Genomic DNA, 20059 nt, shown 5'->3' with positions numbered 1-20059 from the left:
GGCAGCGCTGGACAGGCGGGACGCACTGTAGGCCTGATGCGTGGTGCTGGCACTGGTATGCCGTGCATACTATGCCACGCCAACAGCTTTCTTTCTACTCTGTCCACTACATCCTCCACACTCTCAGACTCAGCACTCTGCTTCGCCGACAGCTCCAATTCCATCCATGGCTCTGCCCAGGGTCCTTTTCCCTCAAGGATCTCCTCCCAAGTCCATTTATCCAAAGAGTGCAGCCTCTCCCACTGCTGCTGCTGCTTCTGTTGCTTCTCCTGCTGCTGCCTTTGCTGCTGCTCCTGCTGCACCTGTCGCTTCTCCTGTGGCTCCTGCCTGTTGACACGCTGCTTGGTCCTGTGGTGGGGGATTCTGTAACGGCTTTCTACTGGTGAAGGAAAGTCGGACCAAACTGCAGCGTGTAGATTTCGATCCATGTTTAATAAAACAACTTAACACGAATCAACACACAAACTCAACAAAACAATAAACGAAACGAAAACCGAAAACAGCCTATACATGTGTCTACAAACCTCTAACAAGGACATCAAGACACACAGGACAATCACCCACAATACAACCAAAGAATATGGCTGCCTAAATATGGTTCCCAATCAGAGACAACGGTAAACACCTGCCTCTGATTGAGAACCACTTCAGACAGCCATAGACTCTCCCAGAACACCCCACTAAGCTACAATCCCACTAAGCTACACACCACATACAAAAACCCATGTCACACCCTGGCCTGACCAAAACATAAAGAAAAACACAAAATACTTCGACCAGGGCGTGACACAACCACTCCAAGTCCCAGAGCGAGTGACGTTTGAAACGCTATTAGCACGCACCCCGCTAACTAGCTAGCCATTTCACATAATTTACACCAGCATAATCTCGGGAGTTGATAGGCTTGAAGTCATAAACAGCTCAATGCTTGAAGCACAACGAAGAGCTGCTGGCAAAACGCACGAAAGTGCTGTTTAAATGAATGCTCACGAGCCTGTTGGTGCCTACCATCGCTCAGTCAGACTGCTCTATCAAATCATACTTAATTAACTTAATTATAACATAATAACACACAGAAATACGAGCCTTAGGTCATTAATATGGTCGAATCCGGAAACTATCATTTCGAAAACAAGACGTTTATTCTTTCAGTGAAATACGGAACTGTTCCGTATTTTATCTAACGGTGGCATCCATAAGTCTAAATATTTATGTTACATTGCACAACCTTCAATGTTATGTCATAATTACGTAAAATTCTGGCAAATTAGGCGTCTCAAACTGTTGCATATACCCTGACTCTGTGTGCAATGAACGCAAGAGAAGTGACACAATTTCACCTGGTTAATATTGCCTGCTAACCTGGATTTCTTTTAGCAAAATATGCAGGTTTCTGTGTATTGATTTTAAGAAAGGCATTGGTGTTTATGGTTAGGTACAGTCGTGCAACGATTGTGCTTTTTTCGCAAATGCGCTTTTGTTAAATCATCCCCCTTTTGGCGAAGTTGTCTGTCTTTGTTAGGAAGAAATAGTCTTCACACAGTTCGCAACGAGCCAGGTTAGCAGGCAATATTAACTAAATATGCAGGGTTAAAAAAAATATCTATACTTGTGTATTGATTTTAAGAAAGGCGTTGATGTTTTTGGTTAGGTACACATTGGAGCAAGACAGTCCTTTTTCGCTAATACACACCGCATCGATTATATGCAACGCAGGACACGTTAGATAAACTAGTAATATCATCAACCATTTGTAGTGATAACTAGTGATTATGATTGATTGATTGTTTTTTATAAGATAAGTTTAATGCTAGCTAGCAACTTACCTTGGCTTCTTACTGCATACGCGTAACAGGCAGGCTCCTCGTGGAGTGCAATGAGAGGCAGGTGGTTAGAGCCTTGGACTAGTTAATTGTAAGGTTGCAAGATCGAATCCCCGAGCTGACAAGGTAAAAATCTGTCGTTCTACCCCTGAACAAGGCAGGTAACCCACTGTTCCTATCATTGAAAATAAGAATGTGTTCTTAACTGACTTGCCAAGTTAAATAAACATTAAATAAAGGTGTAAAAAAAAAAAATTGTCCAAATCGGTGTCCAAAAATACCGATTTCCGATTGTTATGAAAACTTGAAATTGGCCCTAATTAATCGGACATTCCGATTAATCGGTCGACCTCTAACACACACACACACACACACACACACACACACACACACACACACACACACACACACACAATGGTAGCCATATATTACCCTATGGTAGCAGTATATTACCCTATGGTAGCAGTATAATACCCTATGGTAGCAGTATAATACCCTATGGTAGCAGTATATTACCCTATGGTAGCAGTATAATACCCTATGGTAGCCATATATTACCCTATGGTAGCCGTATATTACCCTATGGTAGCAGTATATTACCCTATGGTAGCAGTATAATACCCTATGGTAGCAGTATAATACCCTATGGTAGCCATATATTACCCTATGGTAGCCGTATATTACCCTATGGTAGCAGTATAATACCCTATGGTAGCCATATATTACCCTATGGTAGCCGTATATTACCCTATGGTAGCAGTATATTACCCTATGGTAGCAGTATAATACCCTATGGTAGCAGTATAATACCCTATGGTAGCAGTATATTACCCTATGGTAACAGTATAATACCCTATGGTAGCCATATATTACCCTATGGTAGCAGTATATTACCCTATGGTAGCAGTATAATACCCTATGGTAGCCGTATATTACCCTATGGTAGCAGTATATTACCCTATGGTAGCAGTATATTACCCTATGGTAACAGTATAATACCCTATGGTAGCAGTATATGACTCTATGGTAGCAGTAAATTACCATATCCTCATGACCCTGTCTTATCCTAAAGGCCCTGTCCTATCCCCTATCCTATCCTCATGACCCTGTCTTATCCTCATGACCCTGTCCTATCCCCATGACCCTGTCTTATCCTCATGGCCCTGTCCTATCCCCTATCCTATCCTCATGACCCTGTCCTATCCTCATGACCCTGTCATATCCTCATGACCCTGTCCTATCCTCATGACCCTGTCCTATCCCCATGACCCTGTCCTATCCCCATGACCCTGTCCTATCGTCATGACCCTGTCCTATCCTCATTACCCTGTCTTATCCTCATGACCCTGTCCTATCCTCATGACCCTGTCTTATCCTCATGACCCTGTCCTATCCTCATGACCCTGTCCTTTCCTCATGACCCTGTCCTATCCTCATGACCCTGTCCTTTCCTCATGACCCTGTCCTATCCCCTGTCCTTTCCTCATGACCCTGTCCTATCCTCATGACCCTGTCTTATCCTCATGACCCTGTCCTATCCTCATGACCCTGTCTTATCCTCATGACCCTGTCCTATCCTCATGACCCTGTCCTATCCTCATGACCCTGTCCTATCGTCATGATCCTGTCCTATCCTCATGACCCTGTCCTATCCTCATGACCCTGTCCTTTCCTCATGACCCTGTCCTATCCCCTGTCCTTTCCTCATGACCCTGTCCTATCCTCATGACCCTGTCTTATCCTCATGACCCTGTCCTATCCTCATGACCCTGTCCTATCGTCATGACCCTGTCCTATCCTCATGACCCTGTCCTATCGTCATGACCCTGTCCTATCCTCATGACCCTGTCCTATCCTCATGACCCTGTCCTATCGTCATGACCCTGTCTTATCCTCATGACCCTGTCCTATCCTCATGACCCTGTCCTATCGTCATGACCCTGTCTTATCCTCATGACCCTGTCCTATCGTCATGACCCTGTCCTATCGTCATGACCCTGTCCTATCCTCATGACCCTGTCCTATCGTCATGACCCTGTCCCATCCTCATGACCCTGTCTTATCCTCATGACCCTGTCCTATCGTCATGACCCTGTCTTATCCTCATGACCCTGTCCTATCCTCATGACCCTGTCCTATCCTCATGACCCTGTCCTATCCTCATGACCCTGTCCCATCCTCATGACCCTGTCCCATCCTCATGACCCTGTCCTATCCTCATGACCCTGTCCCATCCTCATGACCCTGTCCTATCGTCATGACAGTGCTGCAGTGAAGTGTGTTGCTTCTTGTGTAGTGTAGGTCACCCATCCCCCCTCACTGCCTCTCTCTCCTTCCTCTCTCAGTAGTGGTCAGGTTTCAGCATCATGTGACCAGTTTTTATGAGGATGTCTAATCAGTCTACCCTTCAACAGCATCTAATCGGCAATCTAAACCCCTTCCTATTAGACCACTGTACTACATTCTAAACCCCTTCCTATTAGACCACTGCACTGCATTCTAAACCCCTTCCTATTAGACCACTGTACTGCATTCTAAACCCCTTCCTATTAGACCACTGTACTGCATCCTAAACCCCTTCCTATTAGACCACTGTACTGCATTCTAAACCCCTTCCTATGAGACCACTGTACTGCATTCTAAACCCCTTCCTATTAGACCACTGTACTACATTCTAAACCCCTTCCTATTAGACCACTGCACTGCATTCTGAACCCCTTCCTATTAGACCACTGCACTGCATTCTAAACCCCTTCCTATTAGACCACTGCACTGCATTCTAAACCCCTTCCTATTAGACTACTGTACTGCATTCTAAACCCCTTCCTATTAGACCACTGTACTGCATTCTAAACCCCTTCCTATTAGACCACTGTACTACATTCTAAACCCCTTCCTATTAGACCACTGTACTGCATTCTAAACCCCTTCCTATGAGACCACTGTACTGCATTCTAAACCCCTTCCTATTAGACCACTGTACTACATTCTAAACCCCTTCCTATTAGACCACTGCACTGCATTCTGAACCCCTTCCTATTAGACCACTGCACTGCATTCTAAACCCCTTCCTATTAGACCACTGTACTGCATTCTAAACCCCTTCCTATTAGACCACTGCACTGCATTCTAAACCCCTTCCTATTAGACCACTGCACTGCATTCTAAACCCCTTCCTATTAGACCACTGCACTGCATTCTAAACCCCTTCCTATTAGACCACTGTACTGCATTCTAAACCCCTTCCTATTAGACCACTGTACTGCATTCTAAACCCTTCATATTAGACCACTGTACTACATCCTAAACCCCTTCCTATTAGACCACTGTACTGCATTCTAAACCCCTTCCTATTAGACCACTGTACTGCATTCTAAACCCCTTCCTATTAGACCACTGTACTGCATTCTAAACCCCTTCCTATTAGACCACTGTACTGCATTCGAAACCCCTTCCTATTAGACCACTGTACTGCATTCTAAACCCCTTCCTATTAGACCACTGTACTGCATTCTAAACCCCTTCCTATTAGACCACTGCACTGCATTCTAAACCCCTTCCTATTAGACCACTGTACTGCATTCTAAACCCCTTCCTATTAGACCACTGCACTGCATTCTAAACCCCTTCCTATTAGACCACTGCACTGCATTCTAAACCCCTTCCTATTAGACCACTGCACTGCATTCTAAACCCCTTCCTATTAGACCACTGCACTGCATTCTAAACCCCTTCCTATTAGACCACTGCACTGCATTCTAAAACGTTTCCGTGTTTGACTCATACTTTACTTAAAGCTCCAATGCAGACATTTAAAAAAAAAATCTCAATATCAAATCATGTCTGGGTAACAATTAAGTACCTTACTGTGATTGTTTGCAATGATCATAAATAGCTTCTTAGCATAGAGCATTTTCTCAAGCAAGAATTTAGCTGGGACTGTCTGGGAAGGATTTGAGTGGGGAGGGAAAAACTTGAAACTAGCTGTTATTGGCAGAGAGGTTCGGAACGCTCTTTCTTATTGGTCTATTAACTAATTTACCGTCCGGTGATTTCACAAGGCAGCCCAAAGCTCCATCCCACCAAAACAGACTGACATTTCACGGCTGTCTTTTCAAACAGCTCTTAACACTAAAAGGACACTATCATCATCTTCACAATTTCAGTATTATTCCAACCTCATAGTGTGGACATATATATATATATACATATATATACACACATATATATACATATATATACACAAAACAGGCAAATCACATTTCTGACTGCACTGGGCTTTTAATGTTATCTGCTCTAAGGGCACAGGGCGAGACCCAGATGCAGACACGAGAGGCCGATGGTTCGAGTCTCTGATATTTATCATAATCCAAGGGGCAGGCAAGAGAATGGTCGTGGACAGGCAAAAGATCATAACAAGGTCAGAGTCCAGGAGATACAGAGTGGCAGACAGGCTCGTGGTCAGGTCAGGCAGGCGGGTTCAGAGTCAAGGCAGGCTGGGGTCAAAACCGGGAAGACTAGCAAACAGAGATAAGGGAAAAAGCAGGAGCACGGCAAAAACACGCTGGTTGACTTGAGGAGACGAACTGGCAACAGACGAACAGGGAACACAGGAACAAATACCCAGAGACTAATGGGGAAAACGGGAGACACCTGGAGGGGGGTGGAGACAATCACAAAGACAGTTGAAACAGATCAGGGCGGGACAATCTTGCTTTATGTGATCAATTCTTAAAATACCGTAGAAAGGGTTGTCTAAAGTTGTAAATCAATTTAGATTTTATATTTCAGAGCGAGATTTTTTTCTAGTTAAGAAACCTATCACTTCAGAGTAGGTTTTGTACAGTCTTCCAATGAGCAGTATGGTTATCTAATAGCTTCTACACTTTTAGAAAAAAAAGGAGCTATTTAGTACCGAAAAGGGTTCTTTCGCTGTCCCCATAGGAGATGCATTTGAAGAACCCTTTTCAGTTCCAGGTAGAACCCTTTGGGTTCCAGGTATAAAAAAAACCTGTTGGGTTCTAGGTATAATCATTTTGGGTTCCATGTAGAACCCTTTTCACAGAGGGTTCTACATGGAGCCCAAAATTGTTTAGTTCTACCTAGAACTACAAAAGGGTTCTACTTGGAACCAAAAAGGGTTACCCTATTGGAGACAACCTAACAACCCTCTTGGAACCCTTGTTTCTAAGAGTGTGTGCGATCCAGTGGTTTCACTCATCTTTACAGGGAGTTAACATTAGGCTACCGCTCATCATCTCATCAGAGGGAAAATTACATATCCTTACTACTTTGAAGGAAAAGAAAAGAGAACTGCCTTTTACCCGTAATTCCTCACTAACCCTGTTTAACCTTCCCTGGTGCCTGAATTAGCTCCTCTAAGCATTTATCTGAGCTACCCACTAGAACAGCCCAGAGACCCATGATGGGGAGGCCCAGCCTATGTTATCCACGGCAGGGAGGAAGCTGGGAGGCTGCTGTCTTTGAGACCGAGACGTCGTTAGTTACAACAACTCTCTCTCTCTCTCATTTCCAGTAATTATAGATTACACATATGGAATCCCTATGTATGTTCTGTACACTGCAACCCTCCCCTCCACAGTCAGGGCGTGTTGGCATAGACCCATGGTCGACATCTGAATTAAATAGGATATATGTAGAACATGGTGAAGTCTATATACAGTATAATATATGTACAACATGGTGAAGTCTATATACAGGACAGTATAATATATTTACAACATGGTGAAGTCTATATACAGTATAATATATTTACAACATGGTGAAGCCTATATACAGTATAATATATTTACAACATGGTGAAGTCTATATACAGGACAGTATAATATATTTACAACATGGTGAAGTCTATATACAGTATAATATATTTACAACATGGTGAAGTCTATATACAGGACAGTATAATATATTTACAACATGGTGAAGTCTATATACAGTATAATATATTATATTTACAACATGGTGAAGTCTATATACAGTATAATATATTTACAACATGGTGAAGCCTATATACAGGACAGTATAATATATTTACAACATGGTGAAGTCTATATACAGGACAGTATAATATATTTACAACATGGTGAAGTCTATATACAGTATAATATATTTACAACATGGTGAAGTCTATATACAGTATAATATATTTACAACATGGTGAAGTCTATATACAGGACAGTATAATATATTTACAACATGGTGAAGTCTATATACAGTATAATATATTTACAACATGGTGAAGCCTATATACAGGACAGTATAATATATTTACAACATGGTGAAGTCTATATACAGTATAATATATTTACAACATGGTGAAGCCTATATACAGGACAGTATAATATATTTACAACATGGTGAAGTCTATATACAGTATAATATATTTACAACATGGTGAAGTCTATATACAGGACAGTATAATATATTTACAACATGGTGAAGTCTATATACAGTATAATATATTTACAACATGGTGAAGCCTATATACAGTATAATATATTTACAACATGGTGAAGTCTATATACAGTATAATATATTATATTTACAACATGGTGAAGTCTATATACAGTATATAATATATTTACAACATGGTGAAGTCTATATACATTATAATATATTTACAACATGGTGAAGTCTATATACAGGACAGTATAATATATTTTTGGTTCCGGGTAGAACTCATTTGGGTACCATGTGTGTGAAAACTCTGGAACGGGTTCTACCTGGAACCAAAAAGGGTTCTTCAAAAGATTCTCCTATGTGGACACCCGAAGACGCCTCTTTTGTTCTGGATAGAACCTTTTTGTCTGTACCATATTGATTTCCACCTTACAGATCTGTAAACATTGAAGGGTTAGGGCCAAGGGAAACGTGAATATAGGGAACACATTGGTTTCCTCACGAGTGTATGGTTTGTTGACTCTCCTCAGGGTTCATCTGTAGATTACATGACACATGACCCAGTCAATAACAGAAACATCAGTCTGATGCTACGGCTGTCTGTACTTTGTTCTCTGGTGTTGTTTTCAGGTCTTAAAGTTTGTTTTTGTATTGATTTGGTTGAACGATGAATAGCCATAGTGTTTGTGTTCATTGTGTACTATAGTGTCGGATATAGGCTCCTTGAATTGCTTTGTCAGCAACATGTATCTCTGAACGTTGTCAGACAGAGTTGTCAGTGAGTTCTAGGACCTCTAGGTTATTTTGCAGTGCTCAACGAGTTTTTTTCTCTCCAAGAAAACAAAATGGCTTTCTGTTTTGATGCCCTGTCGGGATCCTCTGCTTTCTATCATCAGGCGAATGAAGTGAACGGATGTTTCATGTATAGATTTTTTTTTTTTTTTTTACATGCATTGAGGAAATCAGAGAAGTCGCAATGCATTTTTCATACCTCTATACTCTCACAGTTCAGTATTCTCTTCATTCTCTACATTAAGATGCTCCCTGACGTCTTAGCTACATTCTGCCCCTGTTATGACATCACTTCCTGGTGTTCTCCCCTGGTGTTGAAACAAAGAGCTGTTTATTGGTCGACTTGTGTTGCACTGTATCAGACAATGATTGCATATGCCACTTCATCGACTGTGCAGTGCGGCATCAGCACATTGCTCTGACATGCATCGTCAACCGTGGGACCTTCTATAGACAGGCTTGGTTTAGGCTCTGACATGCACCGTCACCTGTGAGACCTTCTATAGACAGGCCTGGTTTCTGCTCTGACATGCACCGTCAACTGTGAGACCTTATATAGACAGTTGTGTGCCTTTCCAAATCATGTCCAATCAATTGAATTTACCACAGGTGGACTCCAATCAAGTTGTAGAAACATCTCAAGGATGATAAATGGAAACGGGATGCACCTGAGCTCAATTAGCGAGTCTCATAGCAAAGGGTCTGAATACTTATGTAAATAAGGTATTTTAGTTTTTTCACTATGGAGTATTGAGAGTATACTGATGAGGAAAAACATGTATTTAGTCAATTTTAGAATAAGGATGTAACGTAACAAAATGTGGAAAAAGGTGAAGGGGTCTTAATACTTTCTGAATGCACCGTATGTTGTGGTTAGCTGATATGTTAAATACCTATCCAGCCATTGTAAGATCTGACACGTGTCTACAATTGTAGTCTGGCAGGAACTCAACCATTACATTAGTGGGTTACTGGCAGACAGGAGGCTCTGCTGCTGATATGCTGACGTCATCTAGGAGCCTCCTCGGTCTCTCTCGCTCTCCCCCTCTCTCTCCCTTCTCTGCTCTCTCTCTCTCTCTCTCTCTCCTCTCACTGGCTCTCTCTCTCTCTGTGTCTCTCTCGCTCTCCCCCTCTCTCTCCCTTCTCTGCTCTCTCTCCTCTCTCTCTCTCTCGCTCTCCCCCTCCTCTGCTCTCTCTCTCTCTCTCTCTCTCTCTCTCTCTCTCTCTCTCCTCTCACTGGCTCTCTCTCTCTCTCTATCTCTCCTCTCACTGGCTCTCTCTCTCTCCTCTGCTCTCTCATCCCTCTTTCCTCTGGATGTCTGAGCGAGTGTGGGCTTGTCCTGGGCTGCAACTGGACTGGACGAAGCCCCTCTCCCCACTGTGAACGAGGGAGTAAAGGAGAGAGGGAGTAGAGAGAGGAAATAAGTGAGTTAGGGGCTCGTCCGTCCGTCCGTGCACCCGGGGAAGAAGCAACCACTCTGGCTGTGTAAAAGGCCCTGCTGCCTTTCAGCTCATTGCAGACATAGCGGGAGTCACAGCTGATGCTTGGCAGACATACTATTCGGAGAGAGGGCCATGGAAGAGGAGGTAAAGTGCTCTTCTATTCGAACACGCCCTCCCCCTTCGTAGCTACTGGTCAAACAGGACAGAACAATGTGTTTGTGAGAGGTTTGTGAGAGGTTTGTGAGAGGTCTAGGGTGTGGGGACTGCTATGCCTATAGTGCTTGTCGTGATTGTTTTACTGCAGCTAGAGTCCTGTATAGTTTTTATGTTGTGATCATTCTACTGCAGCTAATCCTGTTTAGTTTTTGTTGTGATCAGTCTACTGTAGCTAGAGTCCTGTCTAGTTGTTATGTTGTGATCAGTCTACTGTAGCTAGAGTCCTGTCTAGTTGTTATGTTGTGATCAGTCTACTACAGGTAATCCTGTCTTGTTTTTATGTTGTGATCATTGTACTACAGCTAGAGTCGTGTCTAGTTGTTTTGTTGTGATCATTCTCTCTGCAGCTAGAGTCCTGTCTAGTTGTTATGTTGTGATCATTCTCTCTGCAGCTAGAGTCCTGTCTAGTTGTTATGTTGTGATCATTCTCTCTGCAGCTAGAGTCCTGTCTAGTTGTTTTGTTGTGATCATTCTCTCTGCAGCTAGAGTCCTGTCTAGTTGTTATGTTGTGATCATTCTACGGGAGCTAATCCTGTCTAGTTGTTTATGTTGTAATCATTCTACTGCAGCTAATCCGGTCTAGTTTTTATGTTGTGCTAATTCTACTGCAGCTAGAGTCCTGTCTAGTTTTTTAAAATGTTGTGATCATTCTACTGCCGCTAATCCTGTCTAGTTTTTTAAAAATGTTGTGATCATTCTACTGCAGCTAATCCTGTCTAGTTGTTTTGTTGTGATCATTCTACTGCAGCTAGAGTCCTGTCTTGTTGTTATGTTGTGCTAATACTACTGCAGTTAGAGTCCTGTCAATTTTTTTTTAGGGGTAAGGGGGTACAGAGAGTGGGACTGGACCTAGTGTGTTGGGGGGACGACTACGCCCAGTGTTTTATGTTGTGTTAATTCTAAGAGCAGCTATGGTCCAGACAGCTACTTTAGCAATGTCAGCTAGGCCGGTTCTAGAATATGCGGGGTGCAGTTAGTTATTTATAGGTGTATGAACAGCTGTAGCAGCAATGAACAGGGAACAGGTCTCTTTCTCAACATGGCTTCCTGTGTGTGTGTGTGTGTGTGTGTGTGTGTGTGTGTGTGTGTGTGTGTGTGTGTGTGTGTGTGTGTGTGTGTGTGTGTGTGTGTGTGTGTGTGTGTGTGTGTGTGTGTGTGTGTGTGTGTGTGTGTCAGACAGTGGAAAGTACATAGGCCCTGGTGCGTTACAAGGGATATGGGGGTTGGGGGGGGGTGACGGGTGAAGTAAGAATCCCAATCATGCATTTAAAATGAATGAGAAGAGCTGCAGGCTTTACTGGGTCGGCCACTAACCCATTGCGGTGGTTCATTTGTCCCATGACAGTGTTCCAACAAAAAAAAAACTGCTCCGGTTTCTAAAAAACAACAATACATCTGTAGAGATCAAATCAAATGTTATTCATCAACATGCTTGGTAAACAACGGGTGTGGACTAACCGTGAGATATGTAACTAGGAATAAAGAAGGTAAACAGTAGCAGCAGCGTATGTGATGCGTCAGAGCAGCTTACCTGGACACAGCCCATCTGTAAATAGCACACCCGACTACCTCATCCCCATATTGTTATTTATCCTCTTGCTCTTTTGCTCCCCAGTATCTCTACTTGCACATCATCATCTGCACATCCATCACTCCAGTATTAATGCTAAATTGTAATTATTTTCACCTCTAGGGCCTATTTATTTCTTTACCTCCCTACTCTTCTACATTTGCATTGTACATAGATCTTTATATGTTTCTTTTCTTTTGTGTTATTGACGTTTGTTCATGTGTAACTCTGTGTTGTTGTTTTGTGTCGCACTGCTTTGCTTTATCTTGGCCAGGTCACGGGTTGTAATTGAGAACTTGTTCTCAACTGGCCTACCTGGTTAAATAAACGTGAAATAAAATAAATACAAATTTGTCAAAGAAAGGTTAGTGCAAAAAGGGTCAATACAGGTAGTCTGTGTAAATTAAAGCTGACCGTTTGCACTTTAACCTCATAGTGAATGTATCATTTCAAGTCCAAAGTGCAGAGCCAAAACAACAAAAAATGTGTCACCTTCCCAATACTTTTTGAGCTCACAATAGGTAGGGAAATAGTAACTAGGCAACAAGATAGACAATAAACAGTAATAGCAGCGTATGTGATGAGTCAAAATAACAAGACCAACATCACAGTTGTTGGCAAGAGGAAGAGACGCAGCTACAACATAACAACTAGACAGGCAAAAGGATAACCGCTCACCCAGAGGAGGCACTCCTAGTGGCCGGAGACTTTAATGCAGGGAAACTTAAATCAGTTCTACCTAATTTCTATCAACATGTTAAATGTTAAATGGGCAACCAGAGGAAAAACAATTATAGATCACCTGTACTCCACACACAGAGAGAAGTTTACAAAGCTCTCCCTCGCCCTCCATTTGGTAAATCCGACCACAATTATATCCTCCTGATTCCTGCTTACAAGCTCAAATTAAAGCAGGAAGCACCAGTGAATAAAAGCTCTCTGTCAATAAAAAAAGTGGTCAGATGAAGCAGATGCTAAACTACAGGACTGTTTTATGATTATTGATTAAAATTACAATATTTATTTGCGTACCTCATTCTACCCTGTTAAGCCAACCAATCTCGCCCCATAAAAATTGTGAATTTATCCATATATGCAACCTGGTCTTCATACCAAATGTAACATATCGTGCTAAATGGAGTGTTTTGCTAGCACAGACTGGAATATGTTCCGGGATTCCTCCGATGGCATTGAGAAGTACACCACATCAGTCAATGGCTTCATCAATAAGTGCATCGAGGACGTCGTCCCCACAGTGACTGTACGTACATACCCCAACCAGAAGCCATGGGCTACAGGCAACATTCGCACTGAGCTAAAGGGTAGAGCTGCCGCTTTCAAGGTGCGGGACTCTAACCCGGAAGCTTATAAGAAATCCTGCTATGCCCTCCGACGAACCATCAAACAGGCAAAACGTCAATACAGGGCTAAGATTGAATCATACTACACCGTCTCAGCCGCTCGTCTTATGTGGCAGGGCTTGCAAACTATTACAGACTACAAAGGGAAGCACAGCCGCAAGCTGCCCAGTGACACGGGCCTACCAGACGAGCTAAATCACTTCTATGCTCGCTTCGAGGCAAGCAACACTGAGGCATGCATGAGAGCATCAGCTGTTCCGGAGGACTGTGTGATCACGCTCTCTGTAGCCGACATGAGTAAGACCTTTAAACAGGTCAACATTCACAAGGCTGCAGGCCAGACGGATTACCAGGACGTGTGCTCCGGGCATGCCGCCACAACAGATCCACAGATGATGCAATATCAATCACACTCCACACTGCCCTTTCCCACCTGGACCATTGAAACACCTACGTGAGAATGCTATTCATTGACTACAGCTCAGCGTTCAACACCATAGTTCCCTCAAAGCTCATTACTAAGCTAAGGACTCTGGGACTAAACACCTCCCTCTGCAACTGGATCCTGGACTTCCTGACAGGACGCCTCCAGGTGGCAACACATCTGCCACGCTGATCTTCAGCAATGGAGCCCCTCAGGGGTGCATACTCAGTCCCCTCCTGTACTCCCTGTTCACCCACGACTGCATGGCCAGGCACGACTTCCACACCATCATTAAGTTTGCAGATGACCCAACAGTGGTAATCTGTGCTGTACTCCACTCAATATTTATTTTTGGCTTAACTACACTGCTTGTAATGACTATATGCTGTCTTCTTATACATGTACCACCTAATAGGATTTTGTTTTATTTTGTGTATGTGAGTTTTGTTTTGTCTTCTAAATTGGCCACCCCATTCAACAGTACAATGAATGTCATTGTTTGTATTGCTGTCTTTTTTATTTTATTTTTTATTGGAAAATAATAAACATATTATAAAAATGTTAAAAAATACAGTGGTAGGCCTGATCACCGACAACGACGAGACAGCCTATAGGGAGGAGGTCAGAGACCTGGCCGGGTGGTGCCAGGACAACAACCTCTCCCTCAACGACGAGACAGCCTATAGGGAGCAGGTCAGAGACCTGGCCGGGTGGTGCCAGGACAACAACCTCTCCCTCAACGACGAGACAGCCTATAGGGAGGAGGTCAGAGACCTGGCCGGGTGGTGCCAGGACAACAACCTCTCCCTCAACGACGAGACAGCCTATAGGGAGGAGGTCAGAGACCTGGCCGGGTGGTGCCAGGACAACAACCTCTCCCTCAACGACGAGACAGCCTATAGGGAGGAGGTCAGAGACCTGGCCGGGTGGTGCCAGGACAACAACCTCTCCCTCAACGACGAGACAGCCTATAGGGAGCAGGTCAGAGACCTGGACCGGGTGGTGCCAGGACAACAACCTCTCCCTCAACGAGACAGCCTATAGGGGAGGGGTCGAGACAGCCTATAGGGAGCAGGTCAGAGACCTGGCCGGGTGGTGCCAGGACAACAACCTCTCCCTCAACGACGAGACAGCCTATAGGGAGCAGGTCAGAGACCTGGCCGGGTGGTGCCAGGACAACAACCTCTCCCTCAACGACGAGACAGCCTATAGGGAGGAGGTCAGAGACCTGGCCGGGTGGTGCCAGGACAACAACCTCTCCCTCAACGACGAGACAGCCTATAGGGAGGAGGTCAGAGACCTGGCCGGGTGGTGCCAGGACAACAACCTCTCCCTCAACGACGAGACAGCCTATAGGGAGGAGGTCAGAGACCTGGCCGGGTGGTGCCAGGACAACAACCTCTCCCTCAACGACGAGACAGCCTATAGGGAGGAGGTCAGAGACCTGGCCGGGTGGTGCCAGGACAACAACCTCTCCCTCAACGACGAGACAGCCTATAGGGAGGTCAGAGACCTGGCCGGGTGGTGCCAGGACAACAACCTCAGAGAGACCTGGCCGGGTGGTGCAGAGACAACCTGGCCGGGTGGTGCCAGGACAACAACCCTCAACGACGAGACAGCCTATAGGGAGGAGGTCAGAGACCTGGCCGGGTGGTGCCAGGACAACAACCTCTCCCTCAACGACGAGACAGCCTATAGGGAGGAGGTCAGAGACCTGGCCGGGTGGTGCCAGGACAACAACCTCTCCCTCAACGACGAGACAGCCTATAGGGAGGAGGTCAGAGACCTGGCCGGGTGGTGCCAGGACAACAACCCTCTCCCTCAACGACGAGACAGCCTATAGGGAGGAGGTCAGAGACCTGGCCGGGTGGTGCCAGGACAACAACCTCTCCCTCAACGACGAGACAGCCTATAGGGAGCAGGTCAGAGACCTGGCCGGGTGGTGCCAGGACAACAACCTCTCCCTCAACGACGAGACAGCCTATAGGGAGGAGGTCAGAGACCTGGCCGGGTGGTGCCAGGACAACAACCTCTCCCTCAACGACGAGACAGCCTATAGGGAGGAGGTCAGAGACCTGGCCGGGTGGTGCCAGGACAACAACCTCTCCCTCAACGACGAGACAGCCTATAGGGAGGAGGTCAGAGACCTGGCCGGGTGGTGCCAGGACAACAACCTCTCCCTCAACGACGAGACAGCCTATAGGGAGGAGGTCAGAGACCTGGCCGGGTGGTGCCAGGACAACAACCTCTCCCTCAACGACGAGACAGCCTATAGGGAGGAGGTCAGAGACCTGGCCGGGTGGTGCCAGGACAACAACCTCTCCCTCAACGACGAGACAGCCTATAGGGAGGAGGTCAGAGACCTGGCCGGGTGGTGCCAGGACAACAACCTCTCCCTCAACGACGAGACAGCCTATAGGGAGCAGGTCAGAGACCTGGCCGGGTGGTGCCAGGACAACAACCTCTCCCTCAACGACGAGACAGCCTATAGGGAGGAGGTCAGAGACCTGGCCGGGTGGTGCCAGGACAACAACCTCTCCCTCAACGACGAGACAGCCTATAGGGAGGAGGTCAGAGACCTGGCCGGGTGGTGCCAGGACAACAACCTCTCCCTCAACGACGAGACAGCCTATAGGGAGCAGGTCAGAGACCTGGCCGGGTGGTGCCAGGACAACAACCTCTCCCTCAACGACGAGACAGCCTATAGGGAGGAGGTCAGAGACCTGGCCGGGTGGTGCCAGGACAACAACCTCTCCCTCAACGACGAGACAGCCTATAGGGAGCAGGTCAGAGACCTGGCCGGGTGGTGCCAGGACAACAACCTCTCCCTCAACGACGAGACAGCCTATAGGGAGGAGGTCAGAGACCTGGCCGGGTGGTGCCAGGACAACAACCTCTCCCTCAACGACGAGACAGCCTATAGGGAGGAGGTCAGAGACCTGGCCGGGTGGTGCCAGGACAACAACCTCTCCCTCAACGACGAGACAGCCTATAGGGAGGAGGTCAGAGACCTGGCCGGGTGGTGCCAGGACAACAACCTCTCCCTCAACGACGAGACAGCCTATAGGGAGGAGGTCAGAGACCTGGCCGGGTGGTGCCAGGAGACAACAACCTCTCCCTCAACGACGAGACAGCCTATAGGGAGGAGGTCAGAGAGACAACCTGGCCGGGTGGTGCCAGGACAACAACCTATCCCTCAGCGTAACCAAGACTAAGGAGAGGTGATTGTGGGACAACAACCTACAGGAAAAGGGAGGAGGTCAGAGACCTGGCATGCACCCATTCTCATCGACGGGGCTGCAGTGGAGCAGGTTGAGACCTGGCCGGGTGGTGCAGGACAACCCTCTCCCTCCACATCACCAACAAACTCAGAATGGTCCAAACACACCAAGACAGTTGCCTATAGAAAGAGACCTGGCACCAGGACAAAGCCTATTTCCCCCAGGAAACTGAAAAGATTTGGCATGGGTTCTCAGATCCTCAAAAGGTTCTACAGCTGCAACATCGATAGTATCCTCAACGACTGGTATGCATCACCTGTCTGGTGCCAGGACAACAACTCAGCCTCAACGACCGCAAGGCACTACAGAGGAGGTCAGAGACCTGGCCGGGTGGTGCCAGGACAACAACCCTCCCTCAACGACATCACTGGGGCAAAGCTGCCTGCCATCCAGGACCAACCTCTACACAAGACCCCAGCCACCCCTATAGGGAGCAGTCAGAGACTGTTCCAGGACAACAACCTCTCTACTACCGCATGGGAGCAGGTCAGAGACCTGGAGTGCCAAGTCTACAACCTTCCCTCAACAAAGGCTTCTCAACAGTTTTTACCCCCAAGCCATAAGACCTCTCCTGAACAGGTAATCAAATGGTTACCTGGACCTGGCATTGTGGTGCCAGGACAACAACCTCTCCCTTTACACTGCTGCTACTCTCTGCCTTATCAGAGACCTGCATAGTCAGGACAACAACCTCTCCATCAACGACATACAGCCTCAATTGGGCCAGGACAACCAGTGCCCCTGCACAGCCTTGGGAGGAGGTCAACCGGGCTATCTGCATTGTGTCCAACCTCTCCCTCACCCACCTAACCAGAGACCTGGCTTTTGCCAGGACAACAACTGCTCCTCAACGACGAGACAGCCTTAATCATATCCTGGCATGGTGCCAGGACAACAACCTCTCCCTCAATCAGCCTGACTAACAGGACCTGTCCGGGTGGTGCCAGGACATGTACCTCTCCCTCAACGACAATCAGCCTGAGGAGGTCAGAGACCTGTCTGGTGCCAGGACAACAACCTCTGTCACATACTACAGCCAATCAGAGACCTGGCCGGGTGGTGCCAGGACAACCTCTCCCTCAGGTTCTCCCTCAACGACCTATAGGGAGGAGGTCAGAGACCTGTAGCCAGGACAACAACCTCTCCTCAATCAGACAGCCTATAGGGAGCAGGTCAGAGTGTCTGGCCGGGTGGTGCCAGGACACAACCTCTCCCTCAATCAGCCTGAGACAGCCTAAGGAGGTCAGTCTGGCCGGGTGGTGCCAGGACAACATACCTCTCCCTCAATCAGCCTGACAGCCTAACAGGAGGTCTGTATACCTGGCTGGTGCCAGGACAACAACCTCTCCTCAATCAGCCTGCCTATAGGGAGGAGGTCAGAGACCTGGCCGGGTGGTGCCAGGACAACAACCTCTCCCTCAATCAGCAGCCTATAGGGAGGAGGTCAGAGACTAACAGCCTGTAGGGAGGAGGTCAGAGACCTGGCTGGGTGGTGCCAGGACAACAACCTGTCCCTACTACCTCAATCAGCCTGACTAAGGAGGTCAGGTGTCTGGGTGGTGCCAGGACAACAACCTCTCCCTCAATCAGACTGCCTAAGGGAGGGAGGTCAGAGACCTGGCCGGGTGGCTACCATGTACATACAACCTCTCCTCAATCAGCCTGACTAGGAGGTCAGGACCTGGCTGTATGGTAGCCAGGACATGTACCTCTCCTCAATCAGCCAGCCTACTAAGGTCAGAGTGTCTGGGTGGTGCCAGGACAACAACCTCTCCTCAATCAGCCTCACTAACAGGTCAGAGACCTGGCCGGGTGTAGCCATGACACAACCTCTCCCTCAACGACAATCAGCCTGAGGAGGTCAAGACCTGTCCGGGTGTAGCCAGGACATGTAACCTACTCCCTCAATCAGCAGCCTGAGGAGGTCAGAGACCTGGTGTGTGCCAGGACAACAACCTCTCCCTCAACGACAATCAGCCTGACTAAGGGAGGTCAGAGACCTGTCTGTATGGTGCCAGCTACATGTACATACTACCGACAATCAGCCTGACTAGGAGGTCAGAGACCTGTCTGTATGGTAGGACAACATGTACATACTACGAGACAATCAGCCTATAGGGGTGGTGCCAGGTCAGAGACCTGGCCGGGTGGTGCCAGGACAACAACAGCCTGACTAAGGAGGTGTCTGTATATAGCTACATGTACATACAACAACCTCAATCAGCCTGACTAAGGGGAGGTGTCTGTATGGCCGGGTGGTGCCATGTACATACAACCTACCTCAACAATCAGCCTGACTAACAGGTGTCTGTATGTAGCTACATGTACATACTCCCTCAATCAGCCTGACTAACCTGGTCTGTATGTAGCCATGTACATACTACCTCAATCAGCCTGACTAACCGGTGTCTGTATGTAGCTACATGTACAGACAGCCTATAGGGAGGAGGTCAAGACCTGGCCGGGTCAGCAACAACCTCTCCCTCAATCGACTAACCGGTGTCTGGCCGGGTGGTAGCTACATGACACATACTACCTCAATCAGCCTGACTAACCGGTCAGTCTGTATGTAGGTGCCATGACATACTACCTCAATCAGCCTGACTAACCTATAGGGAGTGTCTGTATGTAGCCTCGCCGGGTGTATACAGCCTCTCCTACTGTATATAGCCTCTCTAGGGAGCAGGTCAGAGACCTGGCTACTGCCATATAGCCTCTCCCTCACTGTA

At 46.7% G+C, this 20059-nt stretch overlaps 1 protein-coding gene across 3 annotated transcripts in view; it reads left to right on the top strand.

Moving 5' to 3' along the window:
* Positions 1-20059, top strand: part of LOC115120451 (anoctamin-5-like) — a 76601-nt gene that overhangs the window by 21005 nt on the left and 35537 nt on the right. Inside the window, exon 1 of one of the 3 annotated variants that reach the window (XM_065022221.1) lies at positions 10306-10622. The exons of the other annotated variants lie outside the window; for them this stretch is intronic. Within the exon in view, the coding sequence (XP_064878293.1) occupies positions 10611-10622 (12 nt within the window). The 5' untranslated portion in view covers positions 10306-10610. Of the gene's footprint in view, positions 1-10305; positions 10623-20059 lie in introns of those variants that run through there. 3 annotated transcript variants of the gene reach the window in all.

Source organism: Oncorhynchus nerka, linkage group LG9a, assembly GCF_034236695.1.
Source record: "Oncorhynchus nerka isolate Pitt River linkage group LG9a, Oner_Uvic_2.0, whole genome shotgun sequence".
Taxonomy (NCBI): Eukaryota; Metazoa; Chordata; class Actinopteri; order Salmoniformes; family Salmonidae; genus Oncorhynchus; species Oncorhynchus nerka.
This window is presented reverse-complemented; position numbering and strand designations above follow the sequence as displayed.